At 39.6% G+C, this 21,426-nt stretch overlaps 1 protein-coding gene across 1 annotated transcript in view; it reads right to left on the reverse strand.

Annotated features, from left to right (window-relative positions):
* The window catches only part of LOC127157821 (GTPase IMAP family member 8), a 38,178-nt gene extending 18,842 nt beyond the window's left edge, over positions 1-19,336 (reverse strand). Inside the window, exons 1-2 of the mRNA XM_051101033.1 lie at positions 19,304-19,336; positions 12,507-13,088 (exon numbers count right to left, since the gene is read on the reverse strand). Coding sequence (XP_050956990.1) covers positions 12,507-13,068 — 562 coding nt within the window. The 5' untranslated portion in view covers positions 13,069-13,088; positions 19,304-19,336. The remainder of the gene's footprint in view (positions 1-12,506; positions 13,089-19,303) is intronic.
* Between the last annotated feature and the right edge of the window lie 2,090 nt (positions 19,337-21,426).

The following is a 21,426-nucleotide window of genomic DNA, read 5'->3' on the forward strand; positions in this document are numbered from 1 at the left end:
AATCTGACACCAAGTCTCTGTCATGTGTTGCATCGAAGTACCACAACTACGAAGTAGTGCTCTGAGAGCAGACAGGTGACTCAGCCGGTGCCGTCACCAAGAGCAGAAAGTCTCCAACTTGAAATGTCCATTTTCAACTCTGTCCCCAACTTCTCTCTGCTAATCTCGTTGTCCACCACTTGTAGCCGTGGTTCAAGTCGAACACACCTATTCAAATATGCTGGTTTGCTGCTCAAGAAACATTTCTTATTATTATCAATGTTGAAAACAGTTCTGCTGCTTCATATTTTTCAAAAAATATAAAAAAAAAATAAAGCATTTATTTGAAACAGAAATATTTGTGCTATCGTTTGATAATGATAATATATTGATAATAATTAAATGTTTCTTGAGCAGCAACTCCGCATATTAATGATTTCTGAAGGATCATGTGACACTGAAGACTGAAGTGATGATGCTGAAAATGCAGCTTTGATAAAAGAAATTACATTTTACAATATGTTTGCATAGAAAACTGTGATGTTAAATTGTAATAATATTTCACAATATTATTGTTTTTACATTTACTGTTGACAAAATAAATGCAGCCTTGGTGAGCAGAAGAGACTTCTTTCAAAGATGTCAATTTTTTTTTTTTTAATGAATTTACAAACTTTTGAAAGGTAGTGCAAAATTACAGTTCCTCCAAATGAATGTTCCTCCCACTTAAAGGGATAGGTCACCTAAAAAAGAAAATTCTGTCATTAATTACTCACCCTCGTGCCATTCAAAAACCCCGTAAGACCTCTGTTTATCTTCTGAACAGAATTGAAGATATTTTGAAATTCGAAAGCTTTCTGACCCTCCATAGACACCAAGGGTACCACCACGGTAAGATAGTAAAGACAAAGAAAGGTAGTAAAGACATTGTTAAAAATAGTCCATGTGGCATAAAACATGAACTCACTGCATTTGCGACACAACAAAAATGCAATGTTGGTAAGGTAAAAAATCTCTTTTTTTGTTCTTCTTTATTGCACAGACTGATGGCATAAAGATTTATTGCATTATGTTGATCAACAAAGAACACATTGCCCCTGCTCACCCCCTGTAGTTGAACAGGTGATAATTATTCTCATTCCTACGTAACCCTGTGACTTACATGACAGACAAAAACACATTAACTCTTTCATGTCCACTACACTCTGCATAATGGCGGCAAACTGTACCAGAAGTAAAAAAAAAGAATTGGCTGAATATAGTTGTTATTTTTGCACACAAAAGTATTCTTATAGGTTCATAAAAGTACGGTTGAACCGCTAATGTCACATGGACTATTTTACAGATGTCCTTACTGCCTTTCTGTGTCTTGACCACGGTAGGACCCTTGCTGTCTATGCAGGGTCAGAAAGCTCTCGGATTTCATCAAAAATATCTTAATTTGTGCTCTGAAGATGAACAAAGGTCTTATGGTTTTAGAACGACATGAGGGTGAGTAATTAATGACAGAATTTTCATTTTTGGCTGAACTAACAATTTAAATGATACTGTGACATGTGTAGTCCATTCTCTAGAGGCTGTGTCTGTTCCCTGAATACTGAGGGCAAATGATATATTTACCAAGGGATCTATAAAAATTCTAATTGTGATTAAACCAGATAGTAGCAAAATAAGCAAAAATAGGGGCAACAGTAGCTATGTAATGTAATGAGGTCACAAAACTCTGGACTACTGATAATAGCAAGGATATATTAAAGTCCACTAAAGAAAGTAGTGTGTATTTTATTGCTTAACTTTGAAATAGCCGTCCTGATAATGTTCAGGCACATTCAATCTTTTAGTTTAATACACATTTTTAGCCAAGTATTAACATAACACATCTCATAGCACTGCATTACAGTTATATGTGATTAAATGAGAAGTCCACTTCCAAAACGAAGATTCACATATAATGTACTCACCCCATTGTCATCCAAGATGTTTATGTCTTTCTTTCTTCAGTTGTAAGGAAATTATGGTTTTTGAGGAAAACATTTCAGCATTTTTCTTCATATAATGGACTGCTATGGTGCCCCGATTTTGAACTTCCAAAATACAGTTTAAATGCGGCTTCAAACGATCCCAAATGCAGTTGTAAATGATCCCAGCCAAAAATAAAAGGGTCTTATCTAGCACAATGATCGGTTATTTTCATTACAATAAAACATACACTTTTTAATGCCAAACGCTCGTCTTGTCTTACTCTGCCTGGACAGTTTTTTTTCTGGTTTGTGACATTTAGGGTATGTTGAAAAACTCCCATGTTATGTTCTCCCATAACTTCAAAATATCGCTGTTTTACCTTTTTTGTTGAGGGTGTTCGATCTTCTTTGCATGTCCACTTTGCAAAGACTGTGTCAGTACTTCTGCAGTGATGTAGGATGATCTTGAAATGATTTTTGAAGGTGAGGGAGAAAATATGGTAGTTATTCGACATACTGTCTTGAGCCAGAAAATGTCTCGGTTACAGCTGTAACCTTCGTTCCCTAAAGGAGGGAACGGAGACGTTACATCAATGTTGACGTATTTGGGGTCTCCCTTGGGAGCATATCACCTCCGATCATTAGAAGAAAAGGCCAATGAGAATTGGCGAGTGGAATTTGCTTGCCACGCCACACCCCCATACATATGGGTATGTAAGATGGTGGCGTGCATCCACTCACTCAGGTTTTTGCTGAGGAGCCGAAACATCGGCACCTCCAGCGCAGTCCGGGGTTGTGGCAAGAGGGACGTAACGTCTCCGTTCCCTCCTTCAGGGAACGAGGGTTACAGTTGTAACTGAGGCGTTCCCCTTCAGTTGTTCTCTACGACGTTAGGTCAATACTGATGTATTTGGGGTCCCTATGGAAAACGCCACAAGCCTGAACCGTGTTACGTCATTGAGGACAAATGCCAACAGGCAAGCATGTCGAAACAAATTTACTCAATGCATAACCTCCCCAACGCCCTGGAAGCCAGCAGAGGGGGCCCCACAGAGATGCCAAGATTGAAGCACCCGTTGGGGGGCGGAGAAAGTGACAAAATACATGTCCTGTAAGGTTGAGTTATAAAATCCTTTGCCAGGTTAGAGGAACATGATTGAACTCCTGGAGGAATTAAAAAAATTAAGCCATATCTGGAAGGGGGCGAAGGAAACCCACTACCAGCACAGTAACAAACTACTCCGCTTAGTTCAAACCGGCAGCCACGGAGGACCCAGGGTTCACCATGGGAAACCACAGGGGAAGGCACACTGATCCGAATGGAATGGCGCAGCAAGCCGACACCGACCGTCCTCCTGAATACCTGAGTTACCTTAAAACACGGGAGGAGACAGGCTCTACACAGAGGTTGTAAAATCTCACAAAGGTGTTAGGTGTCGCCCAGCCCGCAGCCCTACAAATGATGTTTTATTAACAAGGTTCGAAAAGAGCGTGTCAGATACCTAACCTAATTATCACAAGAGGAGCTCACTCAAGTTAATCAACAATTTAAATACAGCTGAACTTGCCTCTATCCATTTGATGGCTTATCAGCATCCCACCACCAACCCCACCACCACTCCACCCCCATCTCCTCACTCCTCACATGAGTGAGCCCTTCCCCGGACAGCATGGCAAATATGCATTACCATACTCCGGCTAATTATATGTAAGCGTGAACTCGTGAAATGTCTGCTAGAGAGGTGCTGTGCGCCAACGCATATGAGGAGGCAACACTCTGGGTGGAGTGGGTTTGAACTCCTAGGGGGGCACGGCTCACCCTGGCACTGGTACGCAAGGGTGATGGCATCAACCACCCAATGGGCAAACCTCTGTTTGGAGACAGCATTCCCCTTCTGCTGTCCCGCAAAGCAGACAAAGAGCTGCTCAGAGCGTCTAAAGGGCTCTAGCCTGAGTGATAGTATCTATCACGCCCTGGGGAAGGCCGGAGAGGTCTGCCGTGTCCCGTCCAGAAGTCACATGTGAAGATTCCACAGATCGGGGGCGTGGGTGCCAAATAGTGCCCATCCCCTGAGAAAGAAGGTCCTTCCTCAGGGGAGTTCTGGGAACCACGTCCGGGTGGGCCAATAAGGCGCAATCAGCAAGACCTGCTTCTCATCCTCCAGGATCTTGCACAAGGTCTGTGCAAGGAGGCCCACTGGAGGAAAGGCGTACTTGGTTAGACCAGCTGTGTGCGAGGGCATCTGTGCCGAGGAGAGCCTCGTTCAGGGAGTAAAACAACTGGCAGTGGGTGGATTCTGGATAAGAAAACCGGTCTATCTGAGCCTCCCCGAATCAGCTCCAAATATGCTGGACCACTTGGGGATGGAGTCGCCATTCTCCAGGGAGAGTATGCTGGCGTGAGAGTGCATCTGCTGCACGGTTCAGTCTCTGCCTCATATGAAGCAAGCCGAGCGGCATGACCATGGCTGCAGCTGCCATGTGCCCCAGGAGCCTCTGAAAACTCTTTAGAGGGACCGCCGTGCTGTGTCTGAATAAGTTCAGACAGCTGAGCACCGACTGCGCACGCTCTTCCGTGAGGCACGCCATCATGCTGACCGAATCCAGCACCATCCCGAGAAAAGAGATGCTCTGCACGGGGGGAGAGCTTGCTCTTCTCCCAGTTGACTCGAAGCTCCAAAAAGACTGAGGTGCTGAAGCACCAGATCCCTGAGCTCGCGCAACAGATCTCGCGAGTGAGCTATAATCAGCCAGTCGTCGAGACAGTTGAGAATTTGGATGCCTCACTCCCAGAGCAGGGCGAGGGCACCCTCTGTGAGTTTGGTAAATAAGGGGAGGACTTTGTACTGATATGCCTGACCCTCAAAGGCAAACCGAAGAAATGGTCTGTGTCAAGGCAAATTGAGACAAGAAAGTATGCGTCCTTCAGGTCGATGGCTGTGAACCAATCCTGGTGCCGAATGCATGAAATAATGCATTTCGGGGTTAACATCTTGAACGGCATCTTGCATAGAGATCGATTCAAAACACGAAGATCCAGGATAGGTCGTAATCCACCGTTCTTCTTCAGTATGATGAAATAAGGACTGTAAAATCCCGATTTCATCTTGGCTGGAGGAACAGGCTCGATTGCGTCCTTCGCTAGAAGAACCACAATCTCTGCACGCAGGACAGAGGCACCTATGTCCGAATGGACAGATGTGAATAAGATGCCCCTGACCGTCCGGATCAACCAACGTGACGGGTTGGGCAGAAATAGCCACGCCTCCAACCTGCATGCTAGTGGGATCAACGGAGGGAGAGATGCACCGACGGTGGGGCAGCCATGGGCAGGAAGATGACTCGATGAGGGAGGCGTCACGTCCCACCGAAGAGACGGGCTGCAAGGGGCAGCATACATCTTCCAACCTAGACTTTCTTGTTTTTTTAAGTTTAAAACCCGAGTCTGAGGAAGCAGTGTCGCTCAGAACTCAAATCCGGGGAGAATGACCCAGAGATAGAGAAATTTGCTCTTGAATGGGTGGGTACCTCTGACCCGGAGGTCAGCGGCGGCAGCAAGGATACTAGCCCCCGGCCCTCCCCCAGGGGCAGAGGCGCAGATGTTGAAGTCCCCCGTAGAGCAGTCTCTCCCATCTCCAGGTCGCCCGTCTCAGGGTCGCTTCGCCGACTTGCGGGATTCCTCTGCCTCATCTGACGTAAGCCCCTCCTCTGATACCGTGATAGACATCTGATCTTCTTCCGGAACACCGAAGGAGACGCAGGGCTCACTGCGGGACGAACTGGCACTTTCCTTCGGCAACTCGACGGAGCGGTGGGACGAGTCGGACTTCCAAGGGGACTGGCCCGTCGAAGTGTTCTGAACTGTAACTGTCAGGTTACCCTTCTTCCTCACCAGCATCGCCACCGAGCTTGTAGAGCCCGATGTACCCGGCCGGGAAGGATCCGAAGGGAGCCTTCTCAAGCACGAGAGGCGCAACCTTAACGCAGCCATGGACATGCGCTCGCAATGAGGGCATGAACCACCAACGAATGCCATCTCAGCGTGTTCACAGACCAGGCACATGAGACAGCGATCGTGTCCATCAGAGGGAGTCAGGAAACTACCGCATCCAGAAGTACACAGTCGGAATGACATTTTGAATGAAACGGCTTAGCACAACCGTGTAAGCTGAGAAATTTGCTCTTTTAGCTGGTTGCCCAGGGAAGAACCGCGGCACAACCGTTCACTCAAGGCTGGTACCTTGCTGGAGAGGCAAAGAGAAGATGATGACGATGATCTTCTCCTGCAGCAAAAGAGCGACAGCTTCTTCTTTCTTCTTCTAGCTCAGGAACAGTGAGGCTCCTAAGCAGAAATCTGAGTGAGTGGATGCACGCCGCCATCTTATATACCCGTATGTACGGGGGGTGTGGTGTGGCATGCAAATTCCACTCGCCAATTCTCATTGGCCTTTTCTTCTAACGATCGGAGGTGATAGGCTCCCAAGGGAGACCCCAAATACATCAGTATTGACGTAACGTCGTAGAGAACGACTGAAGGGGAACACAGAGTTCAACGACAGCAAGGCAAGACAAGCGTTTGAGAATAAAAGGTATTTAAATTGTATAGAAATTTTGTTTTGCAAGTTAAGACCTTATGTTCCTCGACTGGGATCGTTTACAACCGCATTTGGGATCGTTTAAAGCCACATTTAAACTGCATTTTGGAAGTTCAAAATCTGGGCACCATATCAGTCCATTACATGAAAAAAATGCTGAAATGTTTTCCTCAAAAAACATAATTTATTTACATATGAACATTAATTATGAACATCTTGGATGACAATGGGTGAGTACATTATATGTGAATCTTTGTTTTGGAAGTGGATCACATCTGTCTGAAATAATATGAACAGCTGCTATACTATTTTTTTTTCTCCTTTTGCTTTACTGTTTCTATCTCTGGATGCCATCCCAAGGTTACTAGAGTTTATGCCAGTTCCAGATTGGATCCAGCCTCACTTGTGAAGACTTCAGATGATGACAACACTCAACAAGACTTCAGATGATGGCAACTGGACATACAAAACTGACAAATATTATCCTTATATTGCCTTTAAAGGTAAGTTTGACGATTTTCAACCTGCTTTGTATTATTGCAGTGTTTCTAATATCTGTAAATGAACAATATTTAATCTTTCTCTGAGTTATGTGTACCTATCCCCTTTTATTTGTAAGCAACACTCTGCAGGATGATGAAAAAGAAATGACAAAATGGCAAAAATGCACTTTTTGGATCATCAAAATGACAAAATGCTTTTTGCTGACAAATAAACCGGGTATCTCTGAAAAAGATTAAACATTGTTCTTTTACATGTATTTCCAACATTGTAACAATACAAATTGGATTGAAAATTGTTGAACTTACCCTTTAATAATCTTGAAGGATAGTGTGTGAGCACATGACTGGAGACTTTAGTAATATTAAAAAAATGATAATAATAATTCTAAAATTCTTGTTTATTTTTTGTATCATATCATTTCGAACATTTTAACTGCTGTAGTGTTTGCTTGTTTTTTTATTTTGTTTGTCATTCTTGTATTATTGTAACAGTTTTTGCCATGAAGATAGTCTTAGATTCTAGTGTGGCAATAAAAATAGATAATTACTAGTACTGAACACATGAATATGAATCATTTTGATTCATTCCGACATATTTTTTAAATCGTAACATGCTGCTATTTAAATATAGTGTCAAGCTTACATCCAAATGATGATCTCTGTTTTACTGTACATGCAGAGTATATTAATATAGCTTACCCATTTGCACATACCACAGATGTATATTATTATTATATATTGTCTGATTGCACTGTTTTTGTCTTGCACAATGTTTTGTCTTGTCTTATTTTATTTAAAATTTTAGCTCTTCTAATGCATTATTTGTATGCTTACACTGTAGATCCAGAGCTCTCGCCGTTTTGTCTCCCTGTATACTTGTATATGGTGAAATGACAATAAAGTTTACCTTGACCTTGACCTTGACGACTTATTTTATGTTTGAGCTGCTGTCATATGGACATTACTTTGTTGCCAGAAGATCTTTCCCAGTAAGTCTCAGTCACCTGATTAAAAAATATTTTCTTGATTGTAATCCTGAAAAAATGCACTTTCTGTAAACCTACTTTGAAATAAGTATTTGGAAAGGTGCTTATACTTGTACAACAGTTAACCATGGTTTTAATATAGTAAAACTGTAGCAACCATAAGTGTAGTAACCATAAGTGTTAGTTGTTTTTTTTTTTTTTGTTTGTTTGTTTTTTTGCTTGGTTCATACCAAGGTTTTGATGCCATGGTTCTACTATAGTTATATTTTAGTAATACTACAGTAAAACCTGTGGTAACCATGACTATAATAACCATAGTTTTTTTAAATCATGGTAAAATTTGTGGTTACTATGGTTTTACTGCAAATACTGTAGTAATGGTAATTTTTGTACTTACTATGGTTTTACTGCAACAGTCATAGTTAAACCATTGATATTGTAGTAAAATTATGGTTGATTTTGTTTGCGGTCAAATGCCGATGTTGCGGCAATATCTTCCTGATTAGCAAACGCTCCCTAAGCGACATCGTGCTGATGGAATTTTGTAAATTGGCCCGACATCGGCCCAGCGTATGTGTGCTGTTAGGGTTGGATATACCTGACGCCTGTTATTGATTGCCACCTCTTTTCTTTAAGCACTAGTAATCCAGCTGCACTTGGATCACAACTCGGTTTACTCCATGTTACAGATAATGTAATTCAGTGGTGACAACAATGACTACAAATAACTTGTAACTGGACCACAAAAGCACATGAAATAAACAAATAATTAAATAATCTGTACATAAAGATTATGCTAATCTAAAAGTAACAATAATAATTAAAGCTGCAAGCAGCAATGAAAGGGCCATCGCACCCGTGCTCACCGCCGACCGGTGGTTTTAGGAAAACAGTAAACGGTGGGCAATATGCCTTTAATATAGTAAATATAGGAAGATTATGTCAGTCATTAATGTAAATGTAAAACCTGCAAAATATGTTAAATGTAGAACAAGTTACATCCTTTTGCCAGCAGTTGGCACTATGATTGAAACTGAATATTAGCCTTAAAATATGTTTAGGCCAGAACGTGAAGTTTGGGGCAGATCGGACATTGCATGTTTAAGTTAGTGTAAAACAACTAATTTCCTGTTGCCAACAGATGGTGCTGTCATCATAACTGAATATTGGCCTTTACATGTGTTGAGGTCAGGACTCTTATCGAACAAGTGCAGGGCTCTCAAGTCTCACGCATTCACTGTGAGACACATGCATTTCAACCGTTTCACATGCTCTTACGCCACACCTTGTATTTCTCACGCTGAGAAGTAAAGGATAACTTGTCCCCCTATATAATGTTAATGGACGAGGCGCAGGCTTGCAGTGAAAAGTTCTCTGCAGAGTTCATGGCTATCTTGAGAGTCGAATGCAAATATCAGAAATTAAAATTTGTTGGGTGCATCCGAAAGCCTAGTCATCTAACTTGCTGCCCTATCAGGCAGTGCCTTCGAAGACGAAGGCAACTCTAGAAACAGTTTTGGACAGACTTCAGAGGCAGCGTAACGTGAAGTTACCTAATGGTAACCTAATGGTTACCATTACATTAGGTTACCTAATGGTTAAGTTGTACATTTTGTAGAAAAACTATCTTAAACAGTTATGTATAAATGATTTAATAATACATAAAGACCTCAGAAAAGACGGCAGGGAATGGCATTTGCTTAAAAAATAAAAGCAGACAGTATTATTGCAGAACAGGTCATTGTTATTAGTGTCTGTTTTCTTATTATTGGTAGTATATTGTAAATATTATTCTTATTTACTACTCATTTGAACCCTATTAACATTTTTGTAAAATACTATTAATACAAACAATATTATTTATTATGACAAGATCTCATCTATTATATAAAGTAACAAGTTTAATTTCTCCAGAATATCCATATTTATATAGCCTATATGACGCATACGCACAGGATTGTGGGAAATCGATGGCGATGAAGAATACATCTATGCTGCCCTCAAAATTGGATCAGAAGAAGGTACCTCCAGAGACAGGAAGTGAAGTAGAATTTGGATTCAGACGTGCCTTGATAAGCAGGCAGGGTTAACCTTATAGTAGCACTCAACACTAATTACAGTCAGACTTTTAAAATCCTTCATCACTTGAATTAAGATTATAATAATTTAATGTTAATGCACAGCTACCACAAAATCAGACTTTAGCACCTCTTTTTACTTTGAGACCATTTTAAGGTTAAATACAGATTTAAAATCATAAGATATAGTTTAATAGCTATGACACTATTTTTAAATCAAATCCTTATATAGAAACACTGGCATCTAACAATGCTTTTGGGGAAAAAAAACAGTTAAATCTTAAAAAATAAAGCATATACATGAACCCAAATTGGAAATAAATCAGTTCTTAAATAAGCATGTGTCCTATTTTGTGTCCTAAACTTCTGAAACATTGCGGTCTCATATTTTAGAGCAGTCAATGTAATATGGGAGAGAAATCAATCAAATATGTACGTGTGAAAATATTCAGATGTATTATTATTTACAGATTAGTTACAATTATTTTGTAATTAAATTAGGTAATTCCATTATATGTAACTAGTCACTTTATTAAGTTTTTAAGTTCTTTTTATTTTTTATACATTTGTATTTTAAAACATTTTATTTTATTTTATTTTATTTTATTTTCATGAATTTGACTTAAATCAAATTTATCCGTTGTTATAGTTTATATTTTGTGCTGGTCAATTATGAACAATAGATAAACTTTAGAGAAGGGGCCGAGGGGCCGCTGCTGCAAATATGGCTCCTCCCCTAACAGATATAATCTCACTCCAAACTTTTTCTAAAACTTGAGAGCCCTGCAAGTGGGTTGGGGCAGCCCTGGTGAAAAAACCAGCATATGCTGGTAGCTATGTTTTGATGCTGGAATGCTGGTTAGGTAGGTTTTGATGCTGGTTTAAGCTGGTCCTTTACTGGTTTATGCTGGTCTTTAGCTGGTTTAAGCTGGTCCTTTGCTGGTTTTTGCTGGTCATGTTGCTGGTCAAGGACCAGCATGAACCAACTAAGGACCAGCATAAACCAGCAAAGGACCAGCTTAAACCAGCAAAGGACCAGCTTAAACCAGCATTCCAGCATAAAAACATAGCTACCAGCATATGCTGGTTTTTTTTTTACCAGGGAGATCAGACATTGCATGTTTAAGTTAGTGTAAAACAAGCAATTTCCTGTTGCCAGTAGGTGGCACTATGATTGTAACAGAATTTTGGCTGTTACATGTGTTCAGGTCAGGACTGTTATCGAACAAGTAAAGTTTGGGGCAGATTGGACACTGCATGTATCAGTTACAACAAATTCCTCTTTCATGGCATTAACAGCATGCATTAGCACTTAGTAAGGGCTGCTAGCATGTTTCTAGTATGTTTAGCACAAAATGGCATATTTAGCTGTGCTTTTAATAGTCCATGTCAGTGTTAATAGTGTTAATTGCTAATAGTGATTCAGAGTATTAAATATGACACTTCTGGTTGCCAGCAGGTGGCGCTATGACTATAACTGAATATGGGGATGTAGATATCTTCAGGCCAGGACTCTTATCAAGCATGTGAAGACTGGACATTGTTTTAATTACAACAACTTCCTATTTCATGCCTTTAACAACATGCTTTAGCACTTAGTAAGTGTTGCTAGCATGTTTCTTCGGTTGACAGTAGGTGGCACTATGACTATAACTGAATATTGGCATGTCAATGTGTGCAGGCCAGGACTCTTATCAAACGTGTTAAGTTTGGGGCAGATTGGAGATTGCATGCCTGAGTTACAGTAATGTTCTGTTTCATTGTATTATTAGCATGCTTTAACAAATTAGCTAAGTGTTGCTACCATGCTTTACTGTGTTTGTAGCATGTTACATGTTAAGTTTGGGGCAGATTGAACATTGCATGCCTGAGTTACAGTAACTTCCTGCATGGCCAAACCGTTCGAGATATCAAAAAACCCTTTGCAATTTAACATCCCCAATGTCTTGAGGTCATGGTGACCGAGTTTGGTGGCTGTTCGCTCTCAGAGAAGTATATCAAATTCCAGAGCATGCATTTTTTACACAGCCCTGAATAGCTCACTTCCTGTTGGGTGGAGCCTTTGACATGAGTGCGAAAGTTGTTCGGCTCAATGAGATCTATATGTATACCGAGTTTCATATAAATACATGCAAGTATGGGTGAGCTATACCTCAAGTTTTCAAACAATTTTCCAGGGGGCGCCATAGAGCCCCTGTGCCATGCCCAGGGCTTTTGAGCATGTTAAGGCCCCCCAAAACCCCCAAATAGTCGGAAAAAAATAAAAAATAAAAAAATAATCCTTAGGGGATCAATAGGGCCTTCGCCCTTTCAGGGCTTTGGGCCCTAATAAACGGAGCAATTTCAATAGGGTCCTCGCACTGCAGTGCTCGGGCCCTAATAATAGTAATTTTATAGGACTCACCCTCAAAATTTCTCTGGAGAATTCTTACCAGCAGTAATCTAGCTTGGTCACTAGGCCCTCTCTTGTTGAACATATAGTATTTCTGATCATATTTCTCAACAAGTTTCTTCAGTGCTTCAGTCTCATTGATGAATTCTTTTATTGTCTTGTTTTCATCCTCCAGTTTGTCTCCTCCACTGAAGAGAATCCAGGTCTTTTTCAAGTATTTTTCTCCCAGCAGCTTCTCAATCTTCTCCACAGTTTTCCTTTTTTTTTCAGTGAATCTGTCAGTTTTGATGACCAGCAAAAATGCAGAGAGATCTAAATCAGATTTCTGAAGAAAACGTTTAAATTTCTGAATCTCTTCTTCGCTCATGTCTCTGTCAAACAGTCCTGATGTGTCGTAAACAGTGACTAGAACTCCACAAACATTACCAGATTTAATAGCAATATCTTCTGTCACAGAGCTGGAACCTGCCTTTAATGTGAAAGCTTGTGTTCCCAGTATTGTGTCTGCTGCTGTGCTCTTTTCAGCTCCTTCCTCCCCAAGTATCATCAAGTTCAAATGTTCTTTTGATTCCATTGTTGATATGCAACCTAAAGCTAAATAGTAAAAGCTTAATGTCAGACGTTTACACTTCGAATCACAATTCGCTGGATAAACAAACAAATAAATGTGACATTCTTCTTATTATTTATTTTTTACTTTATTTATGAGTTTTAGGACAGTGTTACGAAGAAGAAGAAAACAAAGCAGAATAAAAGACAAGCTCAATTTAATAACTGAATAATACAATAGATAAATAAGAAGAAAAAGAAGAAGAATTTTTTTTTTAAAAAAAGTAAATAGAAATACAATGAAAATCAGTATCATACCATACAGAAAAACAACAAAAAAAATGCTAGAAATAAGACAGCCTGTTTGCAAAAATGAAACATGTTCACTGACATATTGTTTGAAAGGGCCCCAAACTTTATTAAACTGGCTAGATGCGCCTCTTATAGAATGTTTAATTTTCTCCAGCTTTAGAAAAAAAGAGGATATCAGTCCTCCAGAGTTGGAGGCCTCTGATCCTTCCACTTCAGCAATATCAGTCGTTTGGCCAACAGCATGACAAAAGCTATACAATCAGATTGTATCTTTGTGAGATTATATGATGTAGGAGTAATTCCAAAAATGGCTACCAGTGGGCAAGGGGGGATGGATTTATCTAAAAAACCAGAGCCAATTTTAAAAACAGTGGACCAGAAGCCCCTAAGCTTTATATGAGACCAAAACATATGTGCATGAGAGGCTGGGGTACACCTACAGCAGTCACTTAATATAATTCCCAGTCCTCATCAGAAATAGCCATTTCTACGTCACCTTCCCACAAAGCTTTATTTGAGAGAGGGATGCATACAGCGGGGCCAAAATTTTACAGTAAAGTGTCAAGACAATGACACTTTTTGGATTGAAGACATGATTAGAATGAGTAGGAGTTCCCTTTCGAGGAACTCAAACTGCGTCCTCTAGGAGTCGTTATGGGGAACGCCATCTCCGTGACCTGTGTCTGAAGCCTAAATACAAAAACGACAACAGTGTTGGCCAGCGACAGCCTATGACGTCACTTCCAGCACAAATTGTCGCGGTCAGCACATCACTACCGGTGCGACCACAGTATAAAAGGACGCCGGTAGAACACAGCATTCTCTTCTTCATCTTCACTGACCTTTTTGTCCGGAGCGTGCATTCTAGTAAGAAAGATTTTCTTTCTCTCTCTTTTCATCATGGCAGGCACTAGTAAGTTGTTTAACACTAGAACCGACAGAGGTCGCTGTATACCTAAAACTGTCATGCGGGTAAATTTCATCCATGCGCAAACTAGTGTTTTTATATAACTAAAGAACTATTTTATTTTACTATATTATGCCACTGTCTTGATAAAGAAGTGTCTTGTGTCATAAAAATTAATGTCTAGTCATTAACTTTTATTTTTGCCCTATTTTTTTTTATGTTCATAGATTTTTATGCAGGCTACAGTCAGTTTTCATAAGCTAGCTGTCTGATAATACTGCCATGGAGCCGATACAATTGACCAACGTGAGAGATCAGTGCGTCGGGACAGGCTTCTAACTCCGGAGAGACAGGAAGAACACCTGATCCGCCCAAGGGGTGGCAAGCTCTAAGAGACCCTCCTGCAGCGAGGGGAGCATCGTCATGCCCTGTCAAAGAGGCCTTGGATGCGATCTGATCACAGGATATCAGATATATCAGCAGAGACGAATCCATCAACTCAGTACAGCTGCATAGAGAGCAGCAGCATACCCAGCTCTCGGGCTGTGTTGTGGGTATTCTCTTGAGGTAGCATAAGCCACTACCAACCCAAGCAGACCGGTGTTTACTATCTCAATAGAAAGCATGGGCCCCATTCTAGCAAGGCCTGCAGAACCTCAAGAACAAGGGCCTAGATGCTCCTCAGAGCACTCAGAAGGGTTTCTGCAGAAACACCTCTCACTCATACGTTGGTGAAAAATAGTGTGGTCAAGCCCACTCCTCGGAGGGGCGACTCACTAGATCACCAAGATGGTATGAGGATAGGTCTGTATGACGAATGGGTGGATACCCTGATACAGGAAGCCCCTCAGGGCGGGACGCAGATAGAGTGTCAGGTGGAAATGATGGTAGCTGTGGGGGAATTGAGAAGGGGAAGACAGGGGTGGATGGAAAACCTCCTGAGGAAAGCGAGTAGATGTTCAGGTTTTACTCTGATCCAGGCGACAGCGCTGTCTCGCCTGTGATCAGATCGCATCCAAGGCCTCTTTGGCAGGGCATGACGATGCTTCCCTTGCTGCGGAAGGGTCTCTTAGAGCTTGTCACCCCTGGGCGGATCAGGTGTTCCTCCTGTCTCTCCGGAGTTAGAAGCCTGTCCCGACGCACTGACCTCTCACATTGGTCAATTGTATCTGCTCCATGGCAGTATTATCAGACAGCTAGCTGCGGCTAATTGTCTAGTAGCGATGCTCCCCTCACCTTGAGGGTTGGCTCTGAGCAGTGCCCCAACCAGGCAACTGAGGTTTGCCCTTACTGCCTTCCCCTTGGAGCCTTGCTCGGAATGCCTAGCAGTGCTCTCCTCATCTACTAGCATACTAGCACACCGTTTCTAAACAGTATTTCTGAAATCCATGTTATGGTAAGTGCCCACACGAACCTTTGGGCACTTTCTTAAATCCATGTATATGGTAAGTGCACACACAAACCTTTAGGCACTTTTCTAAAAATCCACATTGTGGTATGGAATGCACCTACGTTTTGGGTCCATTCTAAAATCCTGTATGGTAGGGATTCATGCACTTATGGCCCATAACCTTCTTGAGTTGGTTCAGACTCCGGCCATAATGTCACTAACAGCCGTCACTACGTCTCAGGGGCAACTCCCTTAAGCTTGAGAGAGTTGGTATTTAGTACTCACCACTATGATGGAATGCTCTCCCCTCAGCATGGCAGCGTGGGTATAACCGTTCCCCATAGCGACCCCTAGAGGACGCAGTTCGAGTTCCTTGAAAGGGAACATTTCAGATTACGTATGTAACCCTGGTTCCCTGAGAAGGGAACGAGACACTGCGTCCTCTAGTTTCATCGCCTTGCTTCGGACGTAAGCTTTAGACAATGAAGCAAATGTTATGTTCTACTGGGTTGCACCGGAAGTGATGTCATAGGCTGTTGCCGGCCAACACTGCTGTCGTTTTTGTATGTAGGCTTCAGATACAGGTCACGGAGATTGCGTTCCCCATAGCGACCCCTAGAGGACACAGTATCTGATTTTCCTTCTCATGGGAACCTGGGTTACATACGTAACCTGAGACAATTTAGGGGACATAGTTTGCTATCCAAAATGATGTCTCATCTGTTTCCAGATTTTAAGTGTAGATTTTACAAGTGGGTTTTACAAGTAAATTTGTCGCAGAGAAAGGAAAGAGGAGTGTAAACTAAAGCTGTTTGGGAAGAAGGCAAGCATGAAACAGATTCAGTGGCTATCCATGATAGGGCATCAGCCACAGGATCTGGATCTTTATATAGCCAGTGCAGTATAGGGCGAATAAAACATGTCGCCCAATAATAACATTTAAAATTAGGCAAAGACATTCCACCCAGTGACCTAGCACACTGCAGAACACTTTTACTCACTCTAGCAGGTTTTCCATTTTATATAAATGAGCTGAGAATGCTATCCAACTTACAAAAATATAAATTGGGAATAAACACTGGGATGCACTGAAACAGATGCAGTGAACTTAGGCAGCACATTCATTTATTCGACCTTTAACCCTTTCACACGTGAGTTTAAAATATTCTAGCTGAGCCCCCAGGGTGAGTTTTTTTAGGCGACCGTTATTTTAGAATGTGTCGCCTTATTGTTTCCATAGCGGTGTGTTGTGTTTGTCACGTGACACAATGAAGCCACAATAGCGCTGTATGACATATGTATCACTTTTATATAGTTTTTCTTTTTTATTATTAATATTCACAAATGTGCTTAATGTATTATGAAAAATCTCATTTTCCAATTCTGAAATATGTGAAAGTAAATGTGTTTGGAAGATTAAACACTTTTATAATGAGAGTGTTGATCTATGCCGAGTAATGGGCGCCACTGTGTTAGTTCGTGCTGAATCCAAGCTGTGGGATTTACAAGACGCAAATTCATCCTCTCCTCCCAAAAAACATTTAAGTTAAGTCTCTGGTGAGATGGGAGAAGAGCAGAATAAACTTTATAGTTACCTACTTAATGTGTATATGATATCAATAAAACATGTCGTCAGATTACATTTGTAAGGATCATTATTGCCGCTTCCATTATTGCCGTGTATTTTGTAAACTATAAATGCATAGTTTTACTAGTACTTATGTGTATTTTGATGTCTGGAACCTAAAATTGGTATTATATGGTTGAAAATACTAAATAGTTGTGATAATATGACAAGCGCTCAGCGTGTCCGATCTGGCTCTGCACCAGCCAAAGCAGATTTGAATTCAGCAGCTGATCACGTGATGCACTGAACGTTCGAATCACACAGGTGTGATCATATGCTTCAGGGACCAGCCAAGAATGATCACACTGGTGTGATCGTACATGTTAAAGGGTTAATAGAATTTATTCGACTTTAAATGGAAAAGAAGAGGTAGAGAGCTCTTGGGCAGCATTTTTGATAGGAAACATTTCACTTTTGTGTAAATTCAATTTATAGCCAGAGAGCCTTCCAAACATGTCAAAAATTTTGAGGACGTGAGGCAAGGATTTAGATGGGTCAGAAATATATAAAATCAAGTCGTCCGTGTACAGAGAAACTTTATGCTTTTGTCCTCCTCTGATTATACCAGCTATTTTTGAATTTTGTCACAGTGCAATAGCCAATGGCTCTATTGCAGCTGTGAACAAAAGAGGTAATGGGGCAACCCTGTCTTGTTCCACGATTAATCTAAAAATATGTGGAAGAAATATTGTTGGTACGAACAGAGGCAAGTAGGGCTTTGTATAATAGCTTGACCCAAGATATAAAACTCGTTCCAAAAACAAACATCTGAAGAGTGTGGAATAAGTAATCCCACTCCAACCTGTCAAATGCCTTTTCTGCATCGAGTGAGATCAAAACTTCAGGCATTGACGAAGACATGGGATGGTAGAGGATGTTAAATAATCATCTGACATTGAAGAATGAGAATTTGTTTTTAATGAAGCCAGTTTGGTCAGTGGAGATAATACTAGGAAGAACGGTTTCTAATCGTGAAGCAAGAATTTTGGCTAACATCAACATATAAAAGAGATATTGGGCGATATGAACTACACCTATGGGGATCTTTGTTCTTTTTCAAAATTAAGGAAATTGAAGCTTCTCGCAAAGTTCGCGAACGCGAACCTCATCTAAAAAAATAAGGCCATCCAAAAATTGCACAGCATCAGTATTTATGTAAGGTAGTGAGAGATCTTTGAAAAAGTTAAGTTAGTCCTCATAATCAAAGTTTTGTTCAGAAGAATACAATAACCGATAAAATTCAAAAAATGAATTATTGATTTTGTGATGATCTGACAATAGAGTTTCATGTGTTTTAATAGCTGGAATAATATTGGAAGTAGAGGATTGTCTGAGCTGATGGGCTGAGAGTCTGTCAGCCTTCTCTCCATACTCATAATAAGCATGTCTTGATTAAATCAACATCTCCTCAGTAGCAACAGTAGAAAGGGTGTCAAATCAGCTTTTAAGACAATATATTAGCTTGAATAGCTTGAATGTTAATTTGGTAGAACAGAAAGAAACTTAGTAAAAAAAAAAAATACTGTCATCAAAGTTAGGCACATAAATATTAGCCAATACCACAGGGGTGTTAAACAGTAGACTTGATATAAATGTGACATTCTGGCAGCACTAAATGACAGTATGTTTACTAGAATCACCAGATACATAATTTAGATCATGTACCTCCATACCAGCATTTCAGATTGTTTCATCAGCAGCCTGTGAAATGTTTTATAAATAATTCAATTTTAATCAAAAAAAAAAAAAAAAAAAAAAAAAAAAAAAAGAAGAAGAAAGGAAAGGAAAAAGAAAGAAAAACATCCCTTTTTCAGGGTACTATGTTTGTCAAATGTCTGTAAAACGTTTCATTTATGTCTCAGTTGTTGAATCATTTCAAATTGATCATTTAATTCTGAATTTCACAGACAAAAGATGTGGCATGGCAAGAAATTCAGATTTTAAGTTATTAAAATATATTTTATTACACTAAGTAATTGAAAGTAGACCAATAGAATTCAACAAATAAAGCAATGAAGTCAAACCTGAGAGCGGATGTCTCTCTCTGTATGTCAATCTGTCAACCTTCTGAAGTCCAAATAAGAAATGAAAGCTCTGCTGGTCTTTAAATAGACACTTTAACATACTGTAGTTGGTGAAATCACATGACATACCAGAAAGTAATATATTTTTTTACCTAGACTAACTTACTGGTAATAATATAGAATTTCAGTTTATTTGTTGAATTTTATTGGTCTGCTTTCAATTACTTTAATTAAAATATATTTCAATGATTTTAAAATCAGAATTTCTTGCCATATACAACTAATGTATAGGATGAAAAATATATACTTTTTCCACACCATCCCTTCTGCACACACCAGGGCTGACCCTAGCATTTTGGGGTTCCTAAGCAGATTTTCACCTAACCCAACATATAAACATATAAATATGTCTGTATATATTTTATTTATTTATTTTTTGTTTTGTTTTGTTTTGTTTTAGATTTAGTTGTCAAGTTATACTAATTAAAAAACAAATGTTGCTTTGACAACTAGCTGAATTTTTATTTTTATTTTTTTTTTTTATAGTAAGTTAATGGTTACTATAATAACCCTGTTCTAAAGTTTTACCAAATTGTCTTAATGTCACAGGAGGCTGAAGGAGAAGACTCAGAGGTAATGTCAACAACAAAGTCTTTATTCACAAGTACTTCAGAAAAGAAGCATAGTAAGATGGCATGATAGATAGCATTTAGCTTGAGCAAATGACCAGGTAAGTTTGTGTGTATTAAGAGATGAGACCATGTGGAGAGTAACTATTCTTATAAAGGGCTTGAGATCATCTATGAAATAGACTGGTGACTTGTGACACTTACTCTGTGTATTTACCTTTCAACAAACAAATAAATTAAATTTCCTTTTTAAGCAAACTATTTCACCATTTTTAACCATTTAAAATTGGTTGATTTAAAAAAATAAGGAAATGTTATTAAAAAAAAATCTAACCAGTCGGACAATAAGATATCTAGAATTATTCACACAGTAGCTACAATAACAATACAGTTCATGTTCTCTACTGTAGTATAGATAACAATAGGACGTCTTTAAAGCATTCACAAAATGCCAGATTAAACTGGTAAAACACGATCCTGCCTTTTGGATTGTATGATTACAATTTTTAGAACGGTATGATAAACATTTGTGTGGGAAGATCACAACGGATTAAGATGGAATTGTAAATAATTAGCTAATAATTAGCTATTATTTTGTTATCATTCACATGTCTTTTATTTTGCAGCTTCTCAAATGTCCATATTTATCTAATTTCTCTAAAACTTTGAAACAGGAACAGCAACTTACTAAAGGAACATTTGGACTGATGATTGCTTTCTTATTTCCATATAATCACACACAAACAACACTGTGGCTTTGTTTGGTGGCATTTGAGCTGATCCTGCAACTATTATGAAAAGACAAAACAGAGAACTGACAAAGTGATTAATTACAATGACACTTGTATTTTTCAGATGTACTTTGTTTTACTTGACATGAAAATTACTCATTTCTGATTGAGATTTGCAGAGGATGCAGGGTGATTTTAATACCTTTTAACGTCTATTCGAGAACGGAGTATTACTAATAAACATGGTCTAAACATGCACTCAGTGTAAACACTCATACTACTTTTACTATCGTTATATGCTAAATAAATGAATAAAAAAAAAATATGACTATAGTCATAAACACAAGCATGCTTTGTATGTATTATACAATAAAAAACATTTTATGTCTGTGAAACTAATTTATTATTGTTAAGCATGTCATAAACATTCTACATATTGTGGTGAATTTTGCTTTTGCCAACCTAGGGAAGTGAAATAGGGTAGTGATAGGTACTCATGTCAGCTGACATTATGATTCTTGGATCACGTGTCAATTAATGTGTGGTTATGAGTACATCACATAAGAAAGATTGGTGGGATCTCTGACTTGAAGAACCTCTTACTGTATTATCAACACAAGGAAGACACAAGTTGTAATAAAATTGATTTTATTAACAAAAGATAGACAAGAATAATCAACAACTACGAAATCAATACCATGAATGAAAAAGGAATAACGTGCATAAGATGCATAAAATGCAAGTGATAATGTTGGGAGTTGCT

This window comes from Labeo rohita, unplaced genomic scaffold (genome assembly GCF_022985175.1).
Source record: "Labeo rohita strain BAU-BD-2019 unplaced genomic scaffold, IGBB_LRoh.1.0 scaffold_121, whole genome shotgun sequence".
NCBI classification, from domain to species: Eukaryota; Metazoa; Chordata; class Actinopteri; order Cypriniformes; family Cyprinidae; genus Labeo; species Labeo rohita.